This window comes from Protopterus annectens, chromosome 8.part0 (assembly GCF_019279795.1).
Source record: "Protopterus annectens isolate FY-2018-M chromosome 8.part0, PAN1.0, whole genome shotgun sequence".
NCBI classification, from domain to species: domain Eukaryota; kingdom Metazoa; phylum Chordata; order Ceratodontiformes; family Protopteridae; genus Protopterus; species Protopterus annectens.
This window is the reverse complement of record NC_056741.1, coordinates 451,706,565-451,729,777: the sequence shown is the minus strand read 5'-3', so window position 1 is coordinate 451,729,777 and position 23,213 is coordinate 451,706,565. Positions and strand designations below refer to the sequence as shown.

The 23,213-nt window shown below is 37.2% G+C and overlaps 1 protein-coding gene across 1 annotated transcript in view; it reads right to left on the bottom strand.

Moving 5' to 3' along the window:
• The window catches only part of NPR1 (natriuretic peptide receptor 1), a 3,300,976-nt gene that overhangs the window by 1,203,424 nt on the left and 2,074,339 nt on the right, over nucleotides 1-23,213 (bottom strand). The window contains exons 9-10 of the mRNA XM_044079969.1: nucleotides 13,476-13,550; nucleotides 11,390-11,467 (exon numbers count right to left, since the gene is read on the bottom strand). Coding sequence (XP_043935904.1) covers nucleotides 11,390-11,467; nucleotides 13,476-13,550 — 153 coding nt within the window. The remainder of the gene's footprint in view (nucleotides 1-11,389; nucleotides 11,468-13,475; nucleotides 13,551-23,213) is intronic.

Below are 23,213 nucleotides of genomic sequence, written 5' to 3'. Positions count from 1 at the left end.
TGTGCGTAAAATTTATTTAGCAATGTTGTATTTGAAGAGCTTATGTGGCATTTTGCGAATCAATGCATATGAGAGGTATATTTGAAAGTGAGGTAAATTGTGTTTGCATTAATATGCAAACTGACATTAATTAATGGATTACTGAGCAGAGACCACAACGTATCTACGAAACCATGTAAGCAGTACAATTAAATGCTTAATTTACATGTTATGCAAAGAATACATGTAAAGACATATGACATATGAATATTTTTTATTATTTTAAGGGTTCACTCATGTTGTGTAAATTGTTTGGGGACAATGATTTGTACATAGAAATGGGGTAACATTTGATTTTCATGTAATTCAACTGTTTTGGCACATTAGGCTTCTTAAATTAGATGTTTTCATATTTCAACAATGTCACTTTAATGTATTCTCTACTATTTTTAAGCTTGGCTTTTTGGTTTGTTTCATTTTTGGGAAATTCATTTCTTTTTTCAATTATGAGATTTTCAAAAAAGTAGGTTGAAAATTTTAATTTTGAACTTATTTTTTAGTTCACCATGCAACCATTGCTTATATGCTTTTTTAGCGAAAAAGTAGCTATGCAGCGGTTCTAATGAAAACAGGCATTTGTTGTTTTTTTTTATTTTGGATTCTAAATTAATATTTTATTGTTACAGCTCAAAATTAAGGTAGGTTGATGTGCTGGTACTACTGATTTAAAACACTTTGAAATCCATCACACTTTTGCCATGCAACCTACTGTAGACCACTGATAGAGGTAATTGATCTGTGACTTTGCAGCATTTCAAGCTTATTTAACTTCATACCGAACAGCCATATTTCATGATTGTTAATATTGCCGCTCAAAATTTGGTTGCAATAATACGTAAGTACCGAAGATGGCTATTTTTTGAAGTAGACAGGCTATGTTTGAAACAAAGGGCATGTATATGAATACTTTTGAATGATTATTGATGTAGCATGACACACAGGGTGAAAAGGACAGTGTAAATTTCAAGGTGAAATACATTAGTCTGGCTACTATGTCTTTATGTCTTTCACTTTCTTCATGATCATACAACAGAAGTCTTGTATATTTTTGATGGAAAGGTAGATGATCTGATGAAGTATTTTATTAAAGATTAAATCAATTAATGATACATTACATTGTTTTTCATTCCATCATTCTTTTTTGTAGTGTTGTAGTGTTGAAATAATAAAGTATTCTGTTTGTCTTTATACACAAAATACAACTTAATCTGACCCCAAGTGATATCATTTTATTCCCAAAATTACTCAGTTATGAGGTGCTGATCTCAAAGAAGTTCTCAAGCTCAGGTGCCTCAATGAAATGTCCTTAATGATGTTATACCCAGTCATGGAGTCTCTTATAAATTTGGTAAATATGCCACTTATGCATACTTTCCCAGTCCAGTGACTTTCAGACTGGTACAGCTATTGGCTTTCTCTGGTCATCAAAGAAATTATGCACATATTTTTAACACATAGATCACATGCATTTACAGACTTTTTTCTGCCTTATATAGATTATTTGGGGTATTAGTCTTATTTGCTTTAGTGACTTTTTGTACACCAAGTTTTTGTCAAGACTTGAACATTGCAAAAATATCCAGCTTGACCAGATTTCCTACATTCTCTTGTACTATATAAATCCACAACTTTTGATAAGTTCAGGTCTTTTCCCCTAGCATCCTGTTTGATTTGGAGCTTTTGATAAGGTTATCTGCTGCCAGACCTAGACCCTGTAGCATTCCTGATTTTATTTGCACAGCCTCTGTTTACCTACTTTGAGATGCTGAGGAAGTCATATAACTAGACATTGCTCAATGGCTGTCAAAAAAACAGCTCAGAGTCCAGTGGGCTTGCTCAATGTGCATGTTTGTTTTCCAATACCACAAACTATTGTGTTCCTTATTAATGAGTCATGCAACTCTCCAAATAAAGTACTTGACTGAATTTTGCAGCTTAATAACATTTTATTTATTTTTATTTATTTTGCATTTGTTAACCGAGTTGGTCCAGCTGGGTAAGAATTTACCCTTTTTCAGTGGAGACCTGAAGGGAAAAGCCCCAAACAGACATACAAATACATACAAATAGAGACAAATTAACAATATTAAAGAGCAAAACAATCTTATGGATACAATGGATAAGAAGAACATAATGTACTCAATGGAATAGCACATAGCTATATATACAAAAAGTGTAGTAATAAGTTGTAACAGGAGAAACAACAATAATAACTCCAGCAGGTAAGCAGGAAGGAAGTTAAGGTTGTAGGTAATATAATGAAAAGAAACAAGGTATAATCAGTGGCTAGAAGAACAATTGTGTAAGTGCAGGGGCTTCAGAATTGAAGGAAAGCAGAGTTAGAGTAAAAAGTAGAGAGGGGTGACTGCACAAGGGACCGTAGGTCAGAAGAGGGAATGGTGCAAAAGACGATAGTAGTAGAGGAGGGATGTAGTGAACTAGAGGGAGGGTACAGAAAGAAGAGCAGTTGGATAAAGTAAGTTATAGAAAGAGGAAAAAGGTCTTATATAGTTACTGTAGCATCATTGTGGCTGTTTACATTGTGAATAAATGACAATCTCTTTCTTTGTTCAAATTTCCCTCAAACTGAGAAGGTCTTATTTTTCTGCTTTTCAAGAAACGTAAAATAATATAAGCATCTCTAGGGAAACTTCTCTGGCAATATGCAAAAAATATGCCATTGCACCTTTTGAGAATTTCCCCATCTTCCATTCACAGTGAGAAAAAAAAAAAACAAAAAAAAAACTTGGATCCTAACTCACATTTTCAACTAAGTTGTTTTGTAGTAAAAAAAGTTTTGCTAGTTGCAAATGGAGAATTTTTCCACTGCAAATCATATATCAGAACGTCCGAAATAGTATATATTTTTTTCATTTTGAGAGATATATTTCTTCTCTCTGACACTGTAGCATTTGAATGTTTTAGCTTCTATGAGCTCTAGAAGGACAGTACAGCAACTCCCTGTAGCAGTATATCATTGCAGGTAAAGTTACATATCTTACATGATACAGCTGCACTGCAGGACTAAAGAGCATTGATACTTAAATAAACCCTATCATATGCTAGACACCCACTGCCACCAATATAGAGACCTGTATTTAAATAAAAAGATGAATACTAACTCTTGGCATCTGTTACTGGTAAGTGGAGCCTTTCTCATTGCTTCTCAAGGTTATTAGCCTGGGCCAATTTCTTTGACTTTTACTTACCGCATGATAAATAATACTGAGGAAAATAGGTTCATAGGTAAGTACTAGGTTAGCTGACCTTGCAGGCCATTTTAAACCTGGCCAATTTCCTTTTTTGGGCTTGAAATAACCTATCCCATTTGGTAACACATTGGCCTTACCCATCCCATGACTGATAATTATATATTACTCCAATGAGAAATGGGGTAAAGCATTTAGGAACTGCAGCTGTCCATTAGTAGCACAGGGGGCAGTCCTGGGGTATGTTTTCTGCTTCCTATTCCTATACCTAAGTTGCACTTGAAAATGGACAGGGATGAACTTTATTACATGTGAATGGGGAGTGTGTTCCATAGCAGCAGTTGTTGCTGTTGTCTTTCTGCTTTTCCCGGTTAAGGGTTGCCACAGCGGAACTCCGGTCTGTTAATGACTGGCAGTAGATTTTCACGAACGCCGAGGTGCCAGCTCAACATTCAACCTTCAACGAAGGCACGCCCAATTACGCATGTTTTTCAAATGCCCACCCAACCGTGGGGAGGACATGCAGACTCCACACAGAAGGCACTCCCCACATTCCAGCTGAGAATCGAATGGGAGAACCTCTTGCTGTCAGTATCCCCTGTGAAATATACCTGTCCCTCTAAACCATTCTGTTAATTTTGCAGAAGAGGTTTAGCTCCTTAGATTGAGTATTTATGTTTCCATTTGACTTGCTGATGTGCAGTAAATCTATCAGTAATGGGTTGGAAGATGCCTTGTATGCCAGACATAGGTCACCTTTTAGCAGTCTGCAGGATACTGAGTATAGTGACAGGGATATGATTCAGTTCATGTAGGACATGTGGTTTATAGCCTTGTATCCTTTTAGTAAGGTATCACAGTGTGCGTTCCAGTTGTTGCATGTTTCCAGACAGGTACATGTCAAAGGGGGCATTATATTCAATAGCTGGCCTAATGAAGGCTGAGTAAAGGGGGATAGTGACATCTCTAGAGTTAGACATAAATGGAATTTCTTACAATAAGAGATGGTCAACAACAGAGTTTTTGAAATTTATTAGTCCAAGGCATGGATCATGGATATGACAATGGATATTGAAACACAGGCAACTTGTATAGTAAGCAATGAGCATACCTCTAACTGTCTAGAATTTTGAAGAATGTCCTGATTTGTGCATCAAGTTTTTTTGTCTCTTCCTCATAAAAGTTTTGTTTTTCTGGCAAATCATTAAGGATTGACATCACTAAATATAGTTATTTGAGTTTTAGACTTAATATTCTTCAGAAAATGGCTGCTGATGCACAACCTGTTATTCTATCAACTTTCTAAGTGTATAAGAGCAATAAACATGTTTCTGGGCCTTTGCCCCCACAATTATTTTTGACTGAGTCCATAATTCTTGCTGTAAGAATTTAAGAGGTAAGGCAAGGAGATACATTTTCATTTTTATTTTCTTTGTCTCCCTTCCATTCTACTTAGACTGTACAATATATCCTTCTAGACTCTGAAAATTATTTTTCTATGTTTTCTCCTCAAACTATTGTAAAACATTTTATAACTGCATATGTGGATCAACTTTGTCATTGCAATAATGCTCGCAAATAAGCTTTAGTCTATTTGTGTCCTTATAATAATGTAATCTTTACGCTATTGTACATATAGTATGTAAACTTTACTCTTTTGTACACATTGTGGAACTGTTTTTCCTGGCCCTCCACTGAAAATGGACAGTGTAGTGGTGCAGCGGTAGCATTGTCGCCTCACAGCAAGAGGTTCTCCAGTTCGATTCTTGGCTGGAGTGCCATCTGCGTGGAGTCTGTATTTCCTCCCTGCATTCATGTGGGTTTCCTCCGGGTGCTCCGGTCTCCTCCCATGTTTCAAAGACATGCATCTGGAGCATTTCTCCATGGGCCTCTGCTGAAAATTGGCTTTGTTCCAAGTCGGACTTTCCCAGTAAATAAATGTTAAATAAATAAATAAAATGGGCTCAAATCCAGTCAGACTTTCCCGGTAAACAAATGTTAAATAAATAAATAAAATGTGCTCACACTCTGTCTGACTTTCCTCGTAAACAAATATAAAATAAATAAATACAAATATTTTTTGGCAAGGGTGTATTGTACCACACAAGCATATATTGCATGTGCATCTGCATATTCTCCTTGCTAATGGAAGATCACCTAAGTAAATTACTTGCCTATGCTTTCAACACAGTGCAATACAATACTACCTGTAACAAGAACTACAGCTACAAAAAGGAACACTAGCATGCTATACTGTACAATATCAATGATCCTAGTATAACATGATTCTAATTACTAACATTCCAGATCTGTGGCTTGTTGCTGCTTTGTTTAACTTTAGTCCTTCTTATCGGTTTACATTTGCATTGGTGACAGATTACTTACAGAACTCACTTCTTGCTTTCTGTTTTTGTCAATTTCATGTATTATGTCCAGCATATATGTATGTCATTCTACACTGGCTGTTGTTTTATGAGAGTCTATATTACATGATCAAAACCTTAAATTATCGAACACCTAAAGGTCAATCACGAAATATCAAACTCTTTACATTGAAAATGTCCATTTCCACATAGGGAAATAATGCTGTTGGCCAAATTAAAAAAAAAAAAAAGTTTTAAACAGAAATGAAGTGGGGGGCTTTGCCCCCACACCCCCCTAACTAAATATACCAACTCTGAGATTGCGCTACAGCGGAGAAAGAGCAAAATCCACATAACAGCCAAATGACTTGTTTCCCTGTGTGGAAACGGCCATTCACAATTTTCAGACTTCAACATTTAGTGAGCGACCATTAGGTGTTTGATAACCTAAGGTTTCGATCACACAATAGGGAACCGCTTTATGAATACTGGATATACTATATTTTTAATGTTTCCATCTGGTTGTTTTCTTTTCACCATGTTATGTAATTACAGTGATCAGAAATAGTTACAAAATTCTGCAAAAAGGACGCACATTAGTTAAACTTTGCTGGTTTTGGTTTTAACGAAGATGAAGAACAAAGTCGTTTTACTCCTATTAATTCAAAAATGCATTCATGCAACACCTCATTTAGGTTGCATTAATGTTTTAAAACAAAAACATGTCCTGGATGGTAACTAAATGTACATGCAGAAGGTGACTTCAGCCACATCTGTACAAGTTAAAACAATTTCCTGTGATTTATGTATCCATCCAAATGAAAGAAACTCTGAGGAGGTCAGATAAGCATGAATTTGTGCAAAAATAACATATAGTCTGTTAAATTAAATCCTTAAAAGGCAATTTCTACAAGGCAGTCTGTTTGTAAAAGTATCCCGAGTCACAACTAAAAAAAGAAAACAGAAAGTTTACTCATTTAAAGAGCTGACCAACCTGCAGAACAAGTTTGAAAAAAAAATATTTCTATGAAGAAATCAAAGCAGCTAAACAAGTAAATAAGTAAATAAATACAAATAACAAAGTCACGACAATCACAAATTCAAAACAGCTTGTGCTCTGCATGAGATATCTCTCCAAGTCTGTTTTACAGAACAAAGGCCTCATCACCCAGAAAATCAGAGCAAAATGTTCCTGCCATATTGCCACGACTTTTTACATGAAATAACCAATCAAATTTGTTGTTGTCGCATCATCCTCACATGAAAGATAGACTTTTCAACCACAGCAGACATGCTCAGGGTAATATCATTAGAACTTGAATGAATCAATATTGACTTTTTGATACTCTAAAAGTCACAGGAAGTGAAGGTGTGGATAATGTAGATATTTAGATAATTATTAAATGCTTAATTATGTAACGGAACAACGCATTGTGAGATACTGAAAAAAGCTACTCAGCAGTGAGCGATATGTTTAGAAAAATGATACAGCTTGAGATATCTTAGTATCTTTGGGGGGGGGGTCTTTATTTGTTATTGATTAATTGTTATTGGTTTATTTCCCAGACTGTGATCAGTTTATGGAACATTACAAGGTGTGTTACTTTATGTACTTGTCATTATTTCTGACCAAAAGGTAATATTTGACATCAGAAGATCAAGCTGCCATTCAGACTTCACTCTATATTGTCTTTCAGTTTTTCTGGTGTGCCTATTTTAGCTCAGGAAAAAAAAAAATAGAATGCTTAAACAGCCACATGAAAATGACCCCATAATGAAAAATCCCACTGAAGATGAAGCAGCTACAAACACTGAAGACATCTGAATGCACGGGCTTACAGTATTTAAAATATATTCCATGTCTGCTACAGACCATTAAGCTTAAATCTGAAAGAGCTGGAGGAACTATTTAAATACTCCATGAAATAATTCAACTGTTGTGTTGCCCTGTCCATAACATAAAGGTATTTTATATATATAAGACCTATGTTGCGCAAAACTTAACACGGTTTTCTCAGGTTTAAATAATTCTTATCTCTTTCAAACATGTATTATAGTTGTTATACATTGTTTAATTATTTTTTATCGTTCAATATTTCTAGTTATTTTATGTTTACTGATATGTGGGTTTCAGTATTTCTTTTTGATGGAATTTGAAACAACCCATAAAGGCGAGATACTCTCATCAATTGCAGCTCTGACTTCCAAAAAAAAAAAAGATAATTTTTTATAAAGACAAAATGGTGTGGTGGTTACAGTAAACTGCAGTATACAACTTATACCCTGAGAACTGCATTTAGTTATGACTTTCTGTCTGCATTGTGCTAGGCTTAAAACTAATTTCATTCTATCAGAGTTGTTAAGTACCCTAAACAAAAATGGAGTTCTGCCCAGTGAGTCTTTCTCTGTTAAGGAATGAGCAACTAAATAACTGCCATAAAGTAGATACCTCAGCAAGGATCTGATAAAATACTACAACACTGTTTAAAAATGTGCTTTTCTGGACAGTTGTTAAGGCACACAACAACTGTGAAAGGTACTTCAAAAATATGGCCCATCATACAGAAAAGCAAATACTATGTGAACTGTCGGTGAATAAAAGGTTTACACTCTAAATAAAAAAATAACATTTTTTTATTGTAATATTTGAATAAAACACAATAGCTATCTGACTTAGCTGTCCTAAGCATACCTCTCAACCATCCAGATTTTGCAGAATGTCTAGATTTTTCCAGCATATTTTTGGTCTGTTCCTCACAGAATGTGGGGTTTTCTAGATTCACTGAGGATTGAAGTAACTAAATGATGACATATTTTAAAATTACAGACGTATTTTTAAGAAAATGTGTGCTAATACAAAGTGTGCTATTCTAGTAACTTTCTAACCTTATAAGAGCAATATTTAAAATATGTCCCTAGTTTTGGGACTTTGTCCCACATCAGGTTAGGCTTTGTCCAGGTTCTTTATGCTAAGAGGTTGAGAGGTATGGTATTAAATGACTTAAACACTCTGTTGGTCAGGAGAACAGTGACATATCCAGTACTTGTGGGTACTTCCAAAATACTGACAATAATAAAATCACCAGACTCTTTTTGGCAGAGAACTGATGGAGCAATAAATTACATTTTTTATTCTAAAATTACATTGCTGGGCAGCTGCAGTGGTGCAGCGGTTAGTGTTGCCACCTCACAGCAAGAGGTTCTCCGGTTCAGTCCTCAGCTGGGGTGCCTTCTGTGCTGAGTCTGTATGTCCTCCCTGTGGTTGTGTGGGTTTCCTCCAGGTGCTCTGGTTTCCTCCCACATCCCAAAGTCATGCTGTAGGTGAATTGGATACTCTAATTTGGTCCTAGGCATGAATGAGTGTGTGTGTGTGTGTGTGTGTGTGTGTGTGTGTGTGTGTGTGTGTGTGCGCCTTCTGTGGAAGGTTGAGTGCCGGGCTGGCAACTCAACACCGTAAAACTCTACTGTCAATCATGAGCAGACAGGTGATCTGCTGTGGCGACCCCTAACTGGGATAAGCTGGAAGAAGACTCTGAAATTATACTGATATAGTTTATAACAATGGACATGACTGTTTTCAAACCTTTTCTTTAACTTAAGGCACTGTAGTGAAAACATAAGACGATTGTGACAAGCAGCCTGCATAACAATAACTTTTGGCAACAATGCCTTAATGAACTATCAGTTCCTCTGTACAGTGTATGTGAAACAATATATAGCAGAACCACTTTGTAGGCTGCTGCTATGTGAGGCTAATTTGGAATGAATATATATTTGGTTAATGGCAGATGGAGGAATCTAGACCGAATAGGAAAAGGGCAACAAGACAATGAATGAAATACTTAAAAAAACTAAAAATGTCCTACTGAAATGAAGTTAAGGAAATAATTGGTTAGTGCTAGCAGAATACTTCTCTTTAAATTAATATCTTTTAAAAGATTAGTCAATGGTAAAAGACTTATTGTTGATGTAACTGATCATCAGATATACTTCAGTTTCAAATCAGAAATTGTTACTACCCTTCCCAAGGGCATAATGGTTCATTACAGCATGGTACATGCTGGGCAAATGTGAGCCAACCTGCAGGCTGGCAGATATGGAAACCATTTTTACACAGAAAAGTATGAATTAAATAATTACTGCCCATGTAATAACTCAAGGATATGAAGTCTGTATACTTTGTACCTCCAGCAGTTTGTATATAATGAGTCTAATGATTAGAGTTCAGGAGATACAGAAAATTGAAATAAAATCAGTAAAGGCATGTTATTTCCAAGTGAACAACTTTTCTCCCTCACCCCCCCTACTTATATATAACCAACCATGACGTCACAAAAGCCAAGGCAATGGCCCCAGGTCCTGCTATTTTTTTCATGTTTTTTTACCATCTTTCCTGATGACTGTTTTGGTATATTACCTGCTTCCTTCCCATTATGTAACCTGTCTCAAAACTACAGCTTTCTTAGGGAAATGTACATTCATGCTTACTAGTCTACTAGTATGCAACACTTTAATATTTTCTGTCTGGCATAGGATAACATATTCAAAATTGCTGTCTGGGGGCTAAAGGTCAGTTCACATGCATTCATAAAGTACAGTTTCTCACCTTAAGCACACTGTTCAGTATCATGATACTGGGTTCAGCACACTAATGCATCATATAGTGGGGTGACCTTTCACTTCCACTAGAGGAGTCAAAGCCCATCCTAACAAACAAGTGCTGTATGGTATCAAACCATTCCTAGATAGGATGCCAACCCACCACGGGATAAAGACACCACACACACACACACACACACACACACACACACACACACACACACACACACACACACACACACACACAACACAGACACACATATGAAAAACTGATGAATGAATTTGTGTTAGCAAAGGGCTTCACCCAAAGTTAACATTTCACTGGTTTACCATACTATGACGTTTTACACTGTCTTGGACTGTCTTGCAGTGTTGTAGTTAACTGTAGTTCAAAAAGAGTTACTCCTGAAGAACACTCAAGGGATCAGCAGATGCAGTATGTCTAACTAAAAGAACCCACCCCACCGAACCCAATGCAAGAAGGAAACCTATAAATCTTAAATTCAAAGCACAGTGGGGCATGGGGCCTTGTCTGGAGAGATAATAAATGTAGTCAGCTTCTTTTATATCTTCATCCATTGTTGAAAAATGTTGCAGGTTGTGCTGATGCAAACACACAATAGTGATTTTGATGGAGAAACACTGAGAGGAAGACATACAAACACCAGTATAAACAAGTCCCTGTTTTCATGCAAAAACACGTACCTTGGCAAAAAGGGATGAAATAATAAAATGCAGAAATGTAGTCAAAAGGTAAATTATGAAGAGTACTCATGGAAAAATGGAGCTATATTCTAGAGCATAGTGAAAACTCGCTGGCTATACCTAACTATTACTAACAAGAGCCATGAACAACAAAGTAAAGAATTATTGAAGAAAACTTATGTGAAAAGTAGTTAAAAAGGTAAGCTACTTTTCTGATTTAACTTGTACAACCTGTCACTGTCTACTAGTTCATTAGGATGGTGACCTTTACTATCAGCCATTCATCTTAAATTGTAATAAATTAAAATATGCAGTCCTTTTTAAATCAACATAGCTCTTCACAACTATTATTTTATGTAAGAAGGTATGGATTTCAGTAAATATAGTCACTTAATGCCAAGGAGAAAAAAAATTAAATTAATCTCACACTGACAAGAGAGCAAAAATACAGTCATGTATCTGAGTACTACATACGTGCTTAAGTTCAAAGAGGACATCCCGTGTGAGCTCAATCCGTTTCCTATTGATGTGCTTGATGGCAATTATGTTTCCCTGCAAAGGAGAAGAAGAATGGAGTAAACACAAGACCCCCTCGTCATGCAGACACAAGCCTAAATGCCACAGCACTTATTCTCAAGGCACGCCATTAAAACTCCTTTGTTAAAGACATACAAAACAACCCAGGAGGTTCCCTGGAGAAGAAGGCCCTGAAAGTGTATTGCTGACATATGCAAACACAAGAACACAATCTTTTGTAATACTGAATGATGTTGTGATACTGCAGAGGAGGGCTATAGACAAATCCTTGGTTGTTTCAAATATGTAGTCATATGTGTCTATCACATTTTCTCCCAGGAAGAAATCCTGAATATGTTGCCAAGCTCATTAGCCTCCCCATCGACAAGTACCCTGAAATACTCAGATAAGTGCTTTGTTTGCTGTTATAGTACATTGTGATTTATGTATGCTTACTGGTTACTCTGTTGTGGTTGCACATCTAAACTGTGTTCTTGGCAAGCACTCAGAGGCTTCTAGAAAGGGAACAAGATAAAGTGCTATTCATCTTAATTTTTCCATATAACAACACATACTGCAGATTTTCTGAGAAATCACATTGTAGGTTGAAGGATAGAAGTTCAAGAAAACTTCCAATTGATAATGTACTTAGTTATTTAAATGTTTGCAAATTAAAAAAAAAAAAAACAGCTTGGTTACAGTAGTATATAAAAATATAAATACAATAAAAGACTAATAAATTAAATACTCAAAGTCAATTGTTGAATATAAAAATAAACTCCTTCAGCTGATTTAAAAAGACCTTCCTAAAATGTGCAACTCTGGAGATCCTATGAAGGAGGATATAGAATTACACGTCTAAATAAGGAAAAGACAGTCAATTCCAATGAACTAGAGCCGGATAAGCCACAGATAGCCTACCAGACATTTTGAGCCAGATCCTCACAATAGCCAGTAGCCCATCACTTGAAGTCTTAAAGGTTCTTGCTGGGAAATTTAATATCAGCAACACTTTTATGGGAGAATATGTTTTTCTGTCCCCCAAAGCAGAGGATGATATAGGTTTGCTTGTAATGTTCACATTTTCTCATTCTGGAAACACTTGGCCACTATATCTGCTAGATGTATTTATTACACAGTAAGTCTTCTATTCAACAGAAGAAATGAGTACACACCAAAACAGCTATGAACATGTTCTATATAACAGTGGTGTGTATATAGACTTAAAACATTGGAAAGGCATATTAGTCATGAGGATATTATGCACTTCCTTTGTTATGTTTATTCCTATTCAGAATTCTGTCACCATGATAGTGTTTTTCTGCTAAAATGGCATGGCAGATCACTGCCTGCTTCTGCAAACTTTGTTGGCTCCTTCTGACTATATTTATTGAAAAGGAAGCTTGCAAAAGAATTCAGCCTGTCCCCCTCTGAGGTGATAATGACTCACCAACCACAAACTCTCCTGTCCAATATCAGTTATAAGACCATTTCAATCCATTAAATGATCAAAAATACATACCCAAGCCTTAGAGGTATTAAAGAACACAAAGTGCCAAAATTTACTGGTTCATATTGACAGCATCTTCCCTTGTGTTTAATCATTTGGTGCTGTCTAAAATTAATTTAATGGATATTGCCATAATTCCAAATTATGAAAGAAAACCCATTTTGTTAATGTGATCGAGGAGAAAGGCTATTACATGTGAGCATGATTGCTCAATTGATAAAATACTCAGAATTTTCAGTTAGCAAATACACAGTTAAATGGAACAGCTATCTGGCAATGACAAAAATTAAATAAGTAATCGGTCATTCAACACGGTCAGCCTCTACTAATCAGAAAGACTTTGATCAGTATCACATGAAACTTTGAAAAAGGAACCCCTGAAGGCTCTGCCATGTTCTTTGCTCTGAAAGATTACAACACAAGGAGAATTTATTCAGCCTGAGGACGTCCCAACTATAGATTACATGACAAACCATCAGAATTATGAACAATAAAGAAGAGAAGGGAAAAAGCATAGCTTTATAGATAGCCTACCTTGTAATATCCAGTTTTTGCATATAACTGATAATGTCCATCTGCAGTCACAAGGGAGCCATAGTTTGAGCCTCGCTGTCAGAGAATAACAGAAAAACATCTTAGAATAAAGTGCTTCATTCAATGACTTGCCACACTACAGAATCCTGTCTATGACATAGAAACACATTATATGTCAGTTCAGAGAACAGGATAATAGTTTGCATGTTATTTTAATACTGCTATTAACCAAAAACAGAATAAGTAACAATCACGGTCTCTAGGGCAGCAACATTAAAAAGCATTGATATACACAAATAAAAGTTGTCATATTAATTTGCTTCATTTTGTAAGATGTTTTCATTAATAACAACACTCTTGCTCTGAAAAGGTGTTTTGCAAACACAAAAGTGCTGTGAGTTGCTTCAGTTGTTAACTGTCATCAAAATTGCAATCAGTGGCACCTTAGTGAATCTCAGATGGCATTTCAACTCATACTAATCACTACAATTTTAAGAGATTTTCACAATAATTTCATTAGCATAGACACATTGGCAACATGAGTTGTCAGTCTGGTATTAACATTTGTTAACATTTCTTTAATTGAAGGTATGCAAAAAAGGATCAACTAGAGTAAGCAATTAAATGCAAATAAACAGTAAGAGGGTGAAAGCCACTCGTATATCAGAATATTGAATTCCTTGGTCTTATGAGAATCTTTTGGTTGGACATTGATACAGACCTGAGACTGAAGGGAGACTGTGCCAAATCTTAATTAACTAATGGAGGGTAAGACCAGTTAGCTATAACCTGACCATCTGCACAATGATAGAGTCATTTCATAATTTCATGAGCCAGCTGGTCAGATGTGTTCTCTATACACCAAAAAGTACAGTTTCAGGCTTTGTTAGTGTACAGATGAAAGGTTTCCCCTGCAGGCTAAGTTGCATCATCACACCCCACTCTTATATACCATTCCACACAATAAAAAACAAAAATGTACTAGAAAGTAATACAGCTGCAATGTACCACTATTAATAATTTGCAAATAAATACAAACAGAAAACAAAACAAAAATACTTAGCAATTCTTACTTTAACTGTACAAATAAGTTAGAACTCTATTGCTACAGTACAAGCCTTCTATGGGAAAGAAAAATATACATCAAATATAGTGCAAATGTTTTGCAATAAGTTACTGTTCAGTTGTGCCAACAGACGTTTCAGAACACAAAGTATGCATTGAGTAGCAGATGAAACAGATGTAATGAAAGTTCTTACAGTAAAACAGTAGTCTTATAGTGAAAAATAAGACATAAAGGAGGCATGCACACAATACAGAAGGGAAGTACAATTAAGTGAAAAATGGCAATTATATTATTGAAGAGACTCAGTACAGTATAGTGACCTTTAGGAAAGCATAAACATACTAAAGGGTTATCATATAGGCTGCAAACTGTAGTTTGAGGAGGTCTGTACAAATTAATTTAAAAGGTTGAGAAAGAAAAGTTGGAAGAAATGGCTATATTACAAGTTACAGACCTAATTCTTTGGGACCCCGCACAGTCATGACACCAAAGTCTAGACAACCTATTGAATTACATATCTGCACACATAGGAGGCATATTTATAAAGCAATAAAGAGGGAAAGGTGCACTACTTTAACTATAGCTGACATCATTATGACTAAAATGGAGCAAAAATCATCTGTAAGCTTGATAAATCATGATGTTACCAATCATACCAATGAGTTATACTCATGCATTCTAAATGTCAGCACATACCCAAAATCTAGGTCTAAGAATATGCAAGACTTTGCTGTTTAGGGTGAGCTCAGCTGCAGAAATATCTCAAATTGTTACACTGGAACTGACACAAGAATACAAAACTGAAGGGAGTTATTTGTATGATTACTGCCTGACCCTCTTCATGCAGGGCAGTCCCTCTCCAAGCAGTAGTGTCCTGCAAAAATATAAAAATGTAAAAACTGGAAAATGTCTTGTGATTTTACACCACACAATATTCCTTATTTTTCCCTTAACAGTTTCATAAAACAAATATTGTATATCTGAAACACATAACTATTATACAAAACAACATATAAAACACAAATTCTACAGGAATGAGCTCTTACTTTAACAGCAAAGTGAAATCCAGCCCTTTGTATTGGCTGAGGGTATGATTTGTCCTACAAAATCATGTATTTCTATGAAAAAGTACCACTTTGAGCATTTTAAAAGGTGGCGACCCTATAGCTGTAGCATAACCATATGCAGAAAGCCAAATTAAGAACAAAGGAAAACACTGAAGTACAGAAAAGTTTAAGAAGACATGAAATCTCATTGAATAGAAATAAATGTGAGTTCATCAAATTAGTGTTAACTATTATATGTCATCATTTTTTGTCAGAGTAAGGTAAGTGTCTACACTCAAATAAGCATGACATAAGATGGACAGTAAATGCTAAGTAAATCAGATGCTTACTTGACATGGCAAATTACAGTACATGTTTTATAATGGATTTATTAAGGTTTTCATAATATTAATACTAGCACTGAGAACAGCAATGAAAAATAAACAATTTAAATTAAAACCAAGCAGCTTTTAAACAAAAAGAAAAAAGAAAAGTCTATGATCTGAGATATTGATGTATTACTTTGACCACAAATGTCAAAGAAGACTTGGGGTTTGATATAGATTCTGTAGGGTTAAGAGCTATACTTGGCCATATACTGGGCGATGAAAAAACTCTTGTGTATGCAAGTATACTTTCATCCATAGCCAGCTTTATGCACCAGTGAACCCTGCGGTCGCTGGGGGCCCCCTGTTCCTGGAGGGCCCCTAACTACAGTAAGTTGTCTTACCTTGATATTTTGTAACATGTCTGTCAAACCAACAAAAGCTTGTACAGCAATACAGTGTACTTAATAAACCAGATGGGTAATAACTCTTATTTATATCGCCTTTAAAATTCAAAGATATCTCTGGTTATAGAAACATTACTTTATCAAGTAACAGGCTTCACAATTCAGTTAAATATTCTACGACTGACATAGTACCCCTGGCTTAGTTAAACTCTGCTAGTGGACATTCACTCCACTAAAACTAACAACATAGCCAGCTTAGGTACTTGCAATTTCCATGGCTGCAAGGGAGCTCCCTTAATCATCCTTGACTGTGTGGGGGCCCCACAAAAGCTGCTGTTGGTTGGGGAAAAATGAGGAGAAAAAAAATGCATTCATTTCCTGATTATGCTCTTTAACCCGAATAGGTCTGTGATATGACCCTGTTAGGATAACGCTAATAATGAACTTAAGCAAGACTCTATTGTCCGGCACACTGACGTCCCGCTCACCAGACTGAACAAGGAGAAGGTCACTGTAAGCTGCCTGTTGGGTGCCAGGATCCACCACATAACGCAAGCACTCACGTCACTCCAAAGCAAGTACAAGTATGATTCCATCATTTTCCATGCTGGTGTGAATGACCTGAGAAGTACCTCCCTGGACTACATGAAAAGGGACATACAGGAGCTCTCTGACCATGTAGCCCAGGCTGGTATGACCCTGACCTTGAGTAGCATCCTGCCCTCACCAAGAATGATGCCACAGTATAAAGACAAAATGATCAGTTTCAACAATTGGCTAAAGTATTGGTGTCATTCAAAGGGGATCCAGTGTCTGTCAGCCTGGGATGACATGCTCAACAAGCCACGTTGCTTCACTAGGGACGGCTTGCACCTGTCACCCTTAGGCTTTCGTATACTGGCCAAGGCTCTTGCCACCCCCATAGTGCCTTTTTTAGGCAAGGCTCAAAGGACAAACCCACCTCCATAGACAACCCAAGGATAAAAAAACTAAAGGTAATGCTACTCACTGCCACAAGTCTAAACCTCAAGATGCATGCACTCGAGGCTCTCCTCAGTATGGAGAAAATCGATGTCTGTGCAGTAACAGAAACCTGGTTCAAGGCTCCTGAGAGCACCCCAGCACTACCAGGTTATAACTCATACCATGCGTTTCAGCCCCAAAACTCGGACCGAAGCACAAAAGGAGGGGGAGTATTTATATTCATCAAAGATACCTACACCTCCAGGTTAGTGGCACTGCACAAAGCATCAGAAACCATCCATGTGCAACTAACAGTGGGCAAAACTGCCTTTCAGTTTGCAGCCTGCTACAGAACACCCTTCCTATTACAGGAACCCCACTTGGCATTCCTGAGAACACTGGAGAATATGAAGGTCTCTCCAAACACTATGTTATTGGGTGACTTCAACTACCCAAACATTGACTGGGAAAACTACTCAAGCCCAAACACCCTCGCCCAATGGTTCCTTGAATTTATAAACTCTAACGCAATGGAACAACTGGTCACCACTCCCACAAGAGGGAACAACATATTGGACCTGGTCATCACCAACATGGGAACTCTATGTTCCACACCAGAGGTAAACCCCTCATTGGTAAGATCAGACCATAAACACATTTTCCTGGTCATCCATATCCCGTCCCCACATCCAGCCAAGGAAATCGCTGTAAAGAATTTCTCAAAAGCCAACTTTGCACTTCTCAAGACTGAGGTGGAATCCTTCAAAGCCCCTGGGCCAGAGGATAATACAGCCCAATCCACAAAATCCTTTACAAATGCATTCTATGAGCACCTGCAGGAATGCATGGATCATGCTATCCCAAATAAAACCAAGACTCACTCCTCCAAAAACAGGAGACCAGTCTGGTGGACCCCGGCCATAAATAAACTATACAACAGAAGGAGGAAGCTACTACATGACAGAGCAAAATCCCAAAAAGGGAAGGCATCTCTGATCAGTATTAGCAAGAAACTTCGATCCCTCATAAAATCATCAAAGGCCAGTTTTGAAAGAAAAATTGCCCTAGACACTAAAGATAATCACAAGGCCTTCTTTAGTTATGTCAGGAACATGGGTGGAAACTCCCAGATATGCTCTGAATTGTTGCATAACGGTACAAAATATACCAAACCTACAGACATAGCCAACATCCTGGCAGACAGATTCAGCGCAAACTTCTCCCCCCTTCCCCCCAAAGGAGCAAATGCCCATCCCAACTGAATGTAACCTCCCTGACATCACAGATGCACAGGTGAAAGCTGCCCTCTCCAAAGCAAAAACCACAGCATCTATGGGACCGGACGGTGTCCCAGGCTGTGTCTTACATGAGCTCCAAGAAGAACTGAACCCTCACATTAAGTCACTGTTCAAACTTAGCCTTACTACAGGATATGTACCCAAAGAATGGCTTACAGCTACAGTGGTCCCACTCCACAATGGTGGTGCCACAATGGACCCCGGAAACTATCATCCCATAAGCCTGACTGGTCTGGTCTGTAAAGCTATGGCGCATATTATCATGGAACTCATAAACAAAGACATTGGGAGCCACCAGACACTGGACCCTACCCAATTCGGCTTTGTTAAGGGCAGATCTTGCCTCTTAAACCTAGCTGATTTCTTTGAAACAGTTACCAAAGCCATAGATGAGGGCAAGGTAGTCCACACAGCCTACCTGGACCTTGCAAAAGCCTTCGACACAATACCCCACTTGAGCATCATAAATAAGCTTACCAGCTTAAATATCAACCCTATATCACAAGATGGTTTGCAAACTGGCTCAGAGATAGAACCCACATGGTCAGAATCGCAGGTGCCATGTCCGAATCCAAACCAGTTACAAGTGGCGTCCCACAGGGCTCAGTTCTAGGACCTCTCTTATTCGGTATATACTTCTCCAAGGTTCAGGCTAACACGGGGGGATTATGGCTGACAAAGTTTGCAGATGACTACAAACTGGGGTCCATAATCGAATCTCCAGCTGACACAAGCATCCTCCAAAAGGGTCTCACAGAGATGGATGCTTGGTGCCAGAGCCACGGCCTCAAGCTAAATGCTAAAAAGTGCATAGTCATCCCCTTTGGGAAAAACAAGGTGCCCACAAATTACCACATAGGTGGTAATCCATTAAGTATGGAAGAAGTAATTAGAGATTTGGGGACCAACGTAGATAGTAATCTCTCCTTTGATAATCACATTGCCAAAGTGGTTAGAAAGACCTTCTATATAGCCCACCTTATCACGAAAGGGTTCGCATCTAGATCAAGAGAGGTCATTGTGCCCCTCTACTCATCACTCATCAGGCCCATAACTGAATACAATGCCCCTTTTGGGATGTACCTTACCCGACACCTGCAGCAACTGGAGAGACCCCAAAAGTACCTCACCAAGAGGATCATGGGCTACAAACAGATGTCCTATGCAGCTCGACTAAAGAAACTCCACCTCTACTCAGTTGCTTAGCACCTACTCAGAGGCGATCTATGCCTGACGTACAAAGCCATGTCAAACCCAGAATTAATGGACATGCTCCACCTCAAAAAATCCAAGTCCCTTAGAGCCACACGCTCCAGGGACCTAAACCTCAGCACAAAAATAAATAGGACATGCTGGAGGGACAGATTCATTTCCCAGAAGCTCCCCTCACTCTGGAATAGAATCCCAATTCATGTTAGACATAGCCCCTCGCTGACCCTTTTCAAGCGAAATCTGGACGCGTGGATGGGAAATCGCAATTCACCCCTGGGATCTCTTCTGTGTCCCTGCTAGACAGAGGCACAGTCAACTAATCTTAAAAGGGTACCTTCTGTGACCTACTTTACAGAGGCACAGTAGGCTAATCTAATAGGGAGGCAGAAGCCAAATACACTCTGGCTAGGCTTATAAATGCCCTAGGGCAGATAGCCTAGTATCTACCTATGAACCTATAAGATAAGCACTAGAGCGATCAGCAGTGACTGATACCAGTGCAAACCTTGGAGTTTAAGAAAAGCTGATGCTTTTGATCCTCAGGAATGGTTTTCCCTTTCAGGGACTTTTCTAAATACTGGCAGAATACCAGGTATTACAACTTACAACTTCTTTGCAGAAGATTTCAGCACAATACATATAATAGTAGAATAAAGGTTTAAAATCAGGAACAAGTTTTAAATATTATTGTAATTCAATTAAACAGTGAGATAGGCCTACATAGTGTGGTAGATAGGCCTGTTGTAATGTAAGAGAACTGTAGCTACAAGTCAGTCTGTGATTAATACTCCTAAATGTTTGCAGCATGAGGAGGGGTGGCAGTGACAGGCTGATATGTAAACTGGAAATGTCTAGGGTTCCCCAACTTGACATCTGCTGGGTGCCGCCAGAATGCTATCACCGGCCCTGTTTTCATCTTATGTATCGAAAGGGTATTCACAGACTGAAAATTAATTTCTTAAAATTATGCATGCTGTGATTACTTTCACAAATATTTTTATGGAAATAATTTAAAACTAATAATAGGTCACAAGTTTTCAAACTCCTTAATTCACAATTACATTAGTAATAATGAGGCCATTAAGGCTGTTTCTATATCATTTTGCTATCTCTTACAAATTAGAAAGTAGTAGTATATTATGCTGTATATCACATTATTCATCGCAAACTATGGCAAAAGAGAAAAGGTGCAAAAGAGGCACAGGTGTGCATCATTGTGTTAGCCAAATATGCAGTACCAAATCATGGACATTTGAGGAAGTTAAGAACGAAAAAGAAAATGATCAGGAGGCCCTATTGTGTGTTAACCAGCTGGCACAAGAAATAAACACATGATCCACATTTAAAAACATAACAAATATGAAAACTGTAACAGTGATATTAGACTGTCAATAACAAGAAATTGTAAGGTGATCATCCTAGAAGATCCATTGAGACTGCTCATGTACCTAATTTGGAAAGTGTAAAAATGAAATCATTAGCAAAATTAAAAAAACACTGCTCATGAAAAAAAGTGTACATGTTCCAAGTCAGATGCAAAAATTGTCAAAATCAGCTTGTTCAGATATCAGTAGGGATGCTAATGGTCCATCTAATGGCTCAGAATACCTGTTGGTCTGTATTCAAGGTTTGTAGTAGTGGAACCTATTCACACATGAATCATCTTAGTAAATCGTCTAATTACTTCAAAATATTGCTCAGCTTTTGGGATACCAGAAACTGTATGAACATTTATTATCTTCCCATTTGAACAGTTCTGCACCAATTTGGAACTACACTGTTGAAAGCTGATATCATTATGTCCTTGGGCAAACAGGACAGTGAAAAGATTTATGGTCAAAATTGGAAACGACGTAAGAAATGAAAATGTGAAACATTTGCTATAGAAAGAATAAATATTCATGATTCTAAGGGAACACAAACGTGCTGTGCATCCTATGGAATGGATAACTCCATCCAACCCAGCCTGATGTTTACATAGACATATGAGGACACGCTCCGGTCTGTGGTATAAATAAGAGATCCTGATTAAAGTGTTAGAATATGAGGCAGTCAACAGACATCTAAAATGAAAAGGGAACACTAAGTGAGAGACAAAGGAATTCAATTTTGTAATAGGCTAAACAGTGTTGTTAAAATGAGTTAGACAAGAAAAGCATTTATGCATTTTTTGAGAACCTTATGTAGTCAAAGATATAAAGGTTCCTATGGTTACCAGTGTATGTAATGCACACATTGTTATGAAACACTGTTCAATTTTAAAACATTTTGATAGAGTCCAAAAAATTGCAATTGTGACACTGTACTAGAGCCAGACATTATATTTGACATAACATCTTACAATTTTAAAATGTTACTTAAAATGTCTAAAACAGCAGTTAGAAAACCTAAACATGAGTATTTAAAATACATCATATGCTGTGAGTTATACAGGGATAAAAAGGATTAGGTATGTCTAGCCTCAATTAAAAAAAAGTCTATATAATGTGCACTGCATTTTTATTTGCCTAACTAAATGAACAAAATCAATTATCAGCTGTCTGATGATGTTACATTGCTGTTGTTATGACATTTAGCAATGTAAGAATAAACTATTGCCTCTATCTGCCTCTCTATATATCTTGTTGTGTTTTATTTCTTTTTTCATACACAAGCAGATTAGCAGAGTTGTTGTGGTTTCTATTATTGTTAGGAAGACTGCAATAATATGAAAGAATGTTACTTGTTCTTTCAAAGGAAAACGTAGAAAAGAAAAATAGTTGCTAATCAGTTTTATAAAAAATGTGAAACCCAGTTGTTCAACAGACAAAAGCAAGTGAAACTGCTTTCATTTTCTATACGTTCACCTTTCTGAAAAGCTAAACAAGACAAAACAACAAAAATCTATGTTTTTGCAAGGTGGACCCCCATGTGGAGGGTTGCACCTGCACACCTCCTGCAACTTACATGTACCAAATCTAAGATAGCACTATAGTGGGGGAAAGGGTAAATTCTCTGATCCCCAGTGTACCATGATCTCCATACAAAAGCTTCAACTTTTTGGAAAGTCAGTTATGTGGTCTTAACCATATGAAGTTCAACTTTCTGAAAGTTGATCTTCTGAAGGGGGCCTGTATTTGATCGTATGGAAATGTATTATGGTTTAAATAAGTATTTTCTCTCATCTGCACATATGTATGCAATATGTTAGTATCTGCTTCATGAAATTCTGGCTAGGTCACATGATGATTACCTTACTTCGACTCTGACTTGCTTAATCTTACACTTCCCCCATGAACATGTAACAAAACAGAAAACACATCTTGTAAATTTCAAATCAAAAGTCACAGAAAATCCTACTTGGGATTTTATAAACAGAAGGATTATCTGTTAATGCAAACTGATAATCAAAAAAAAAGTTGAATGAAGACATAATGGTAC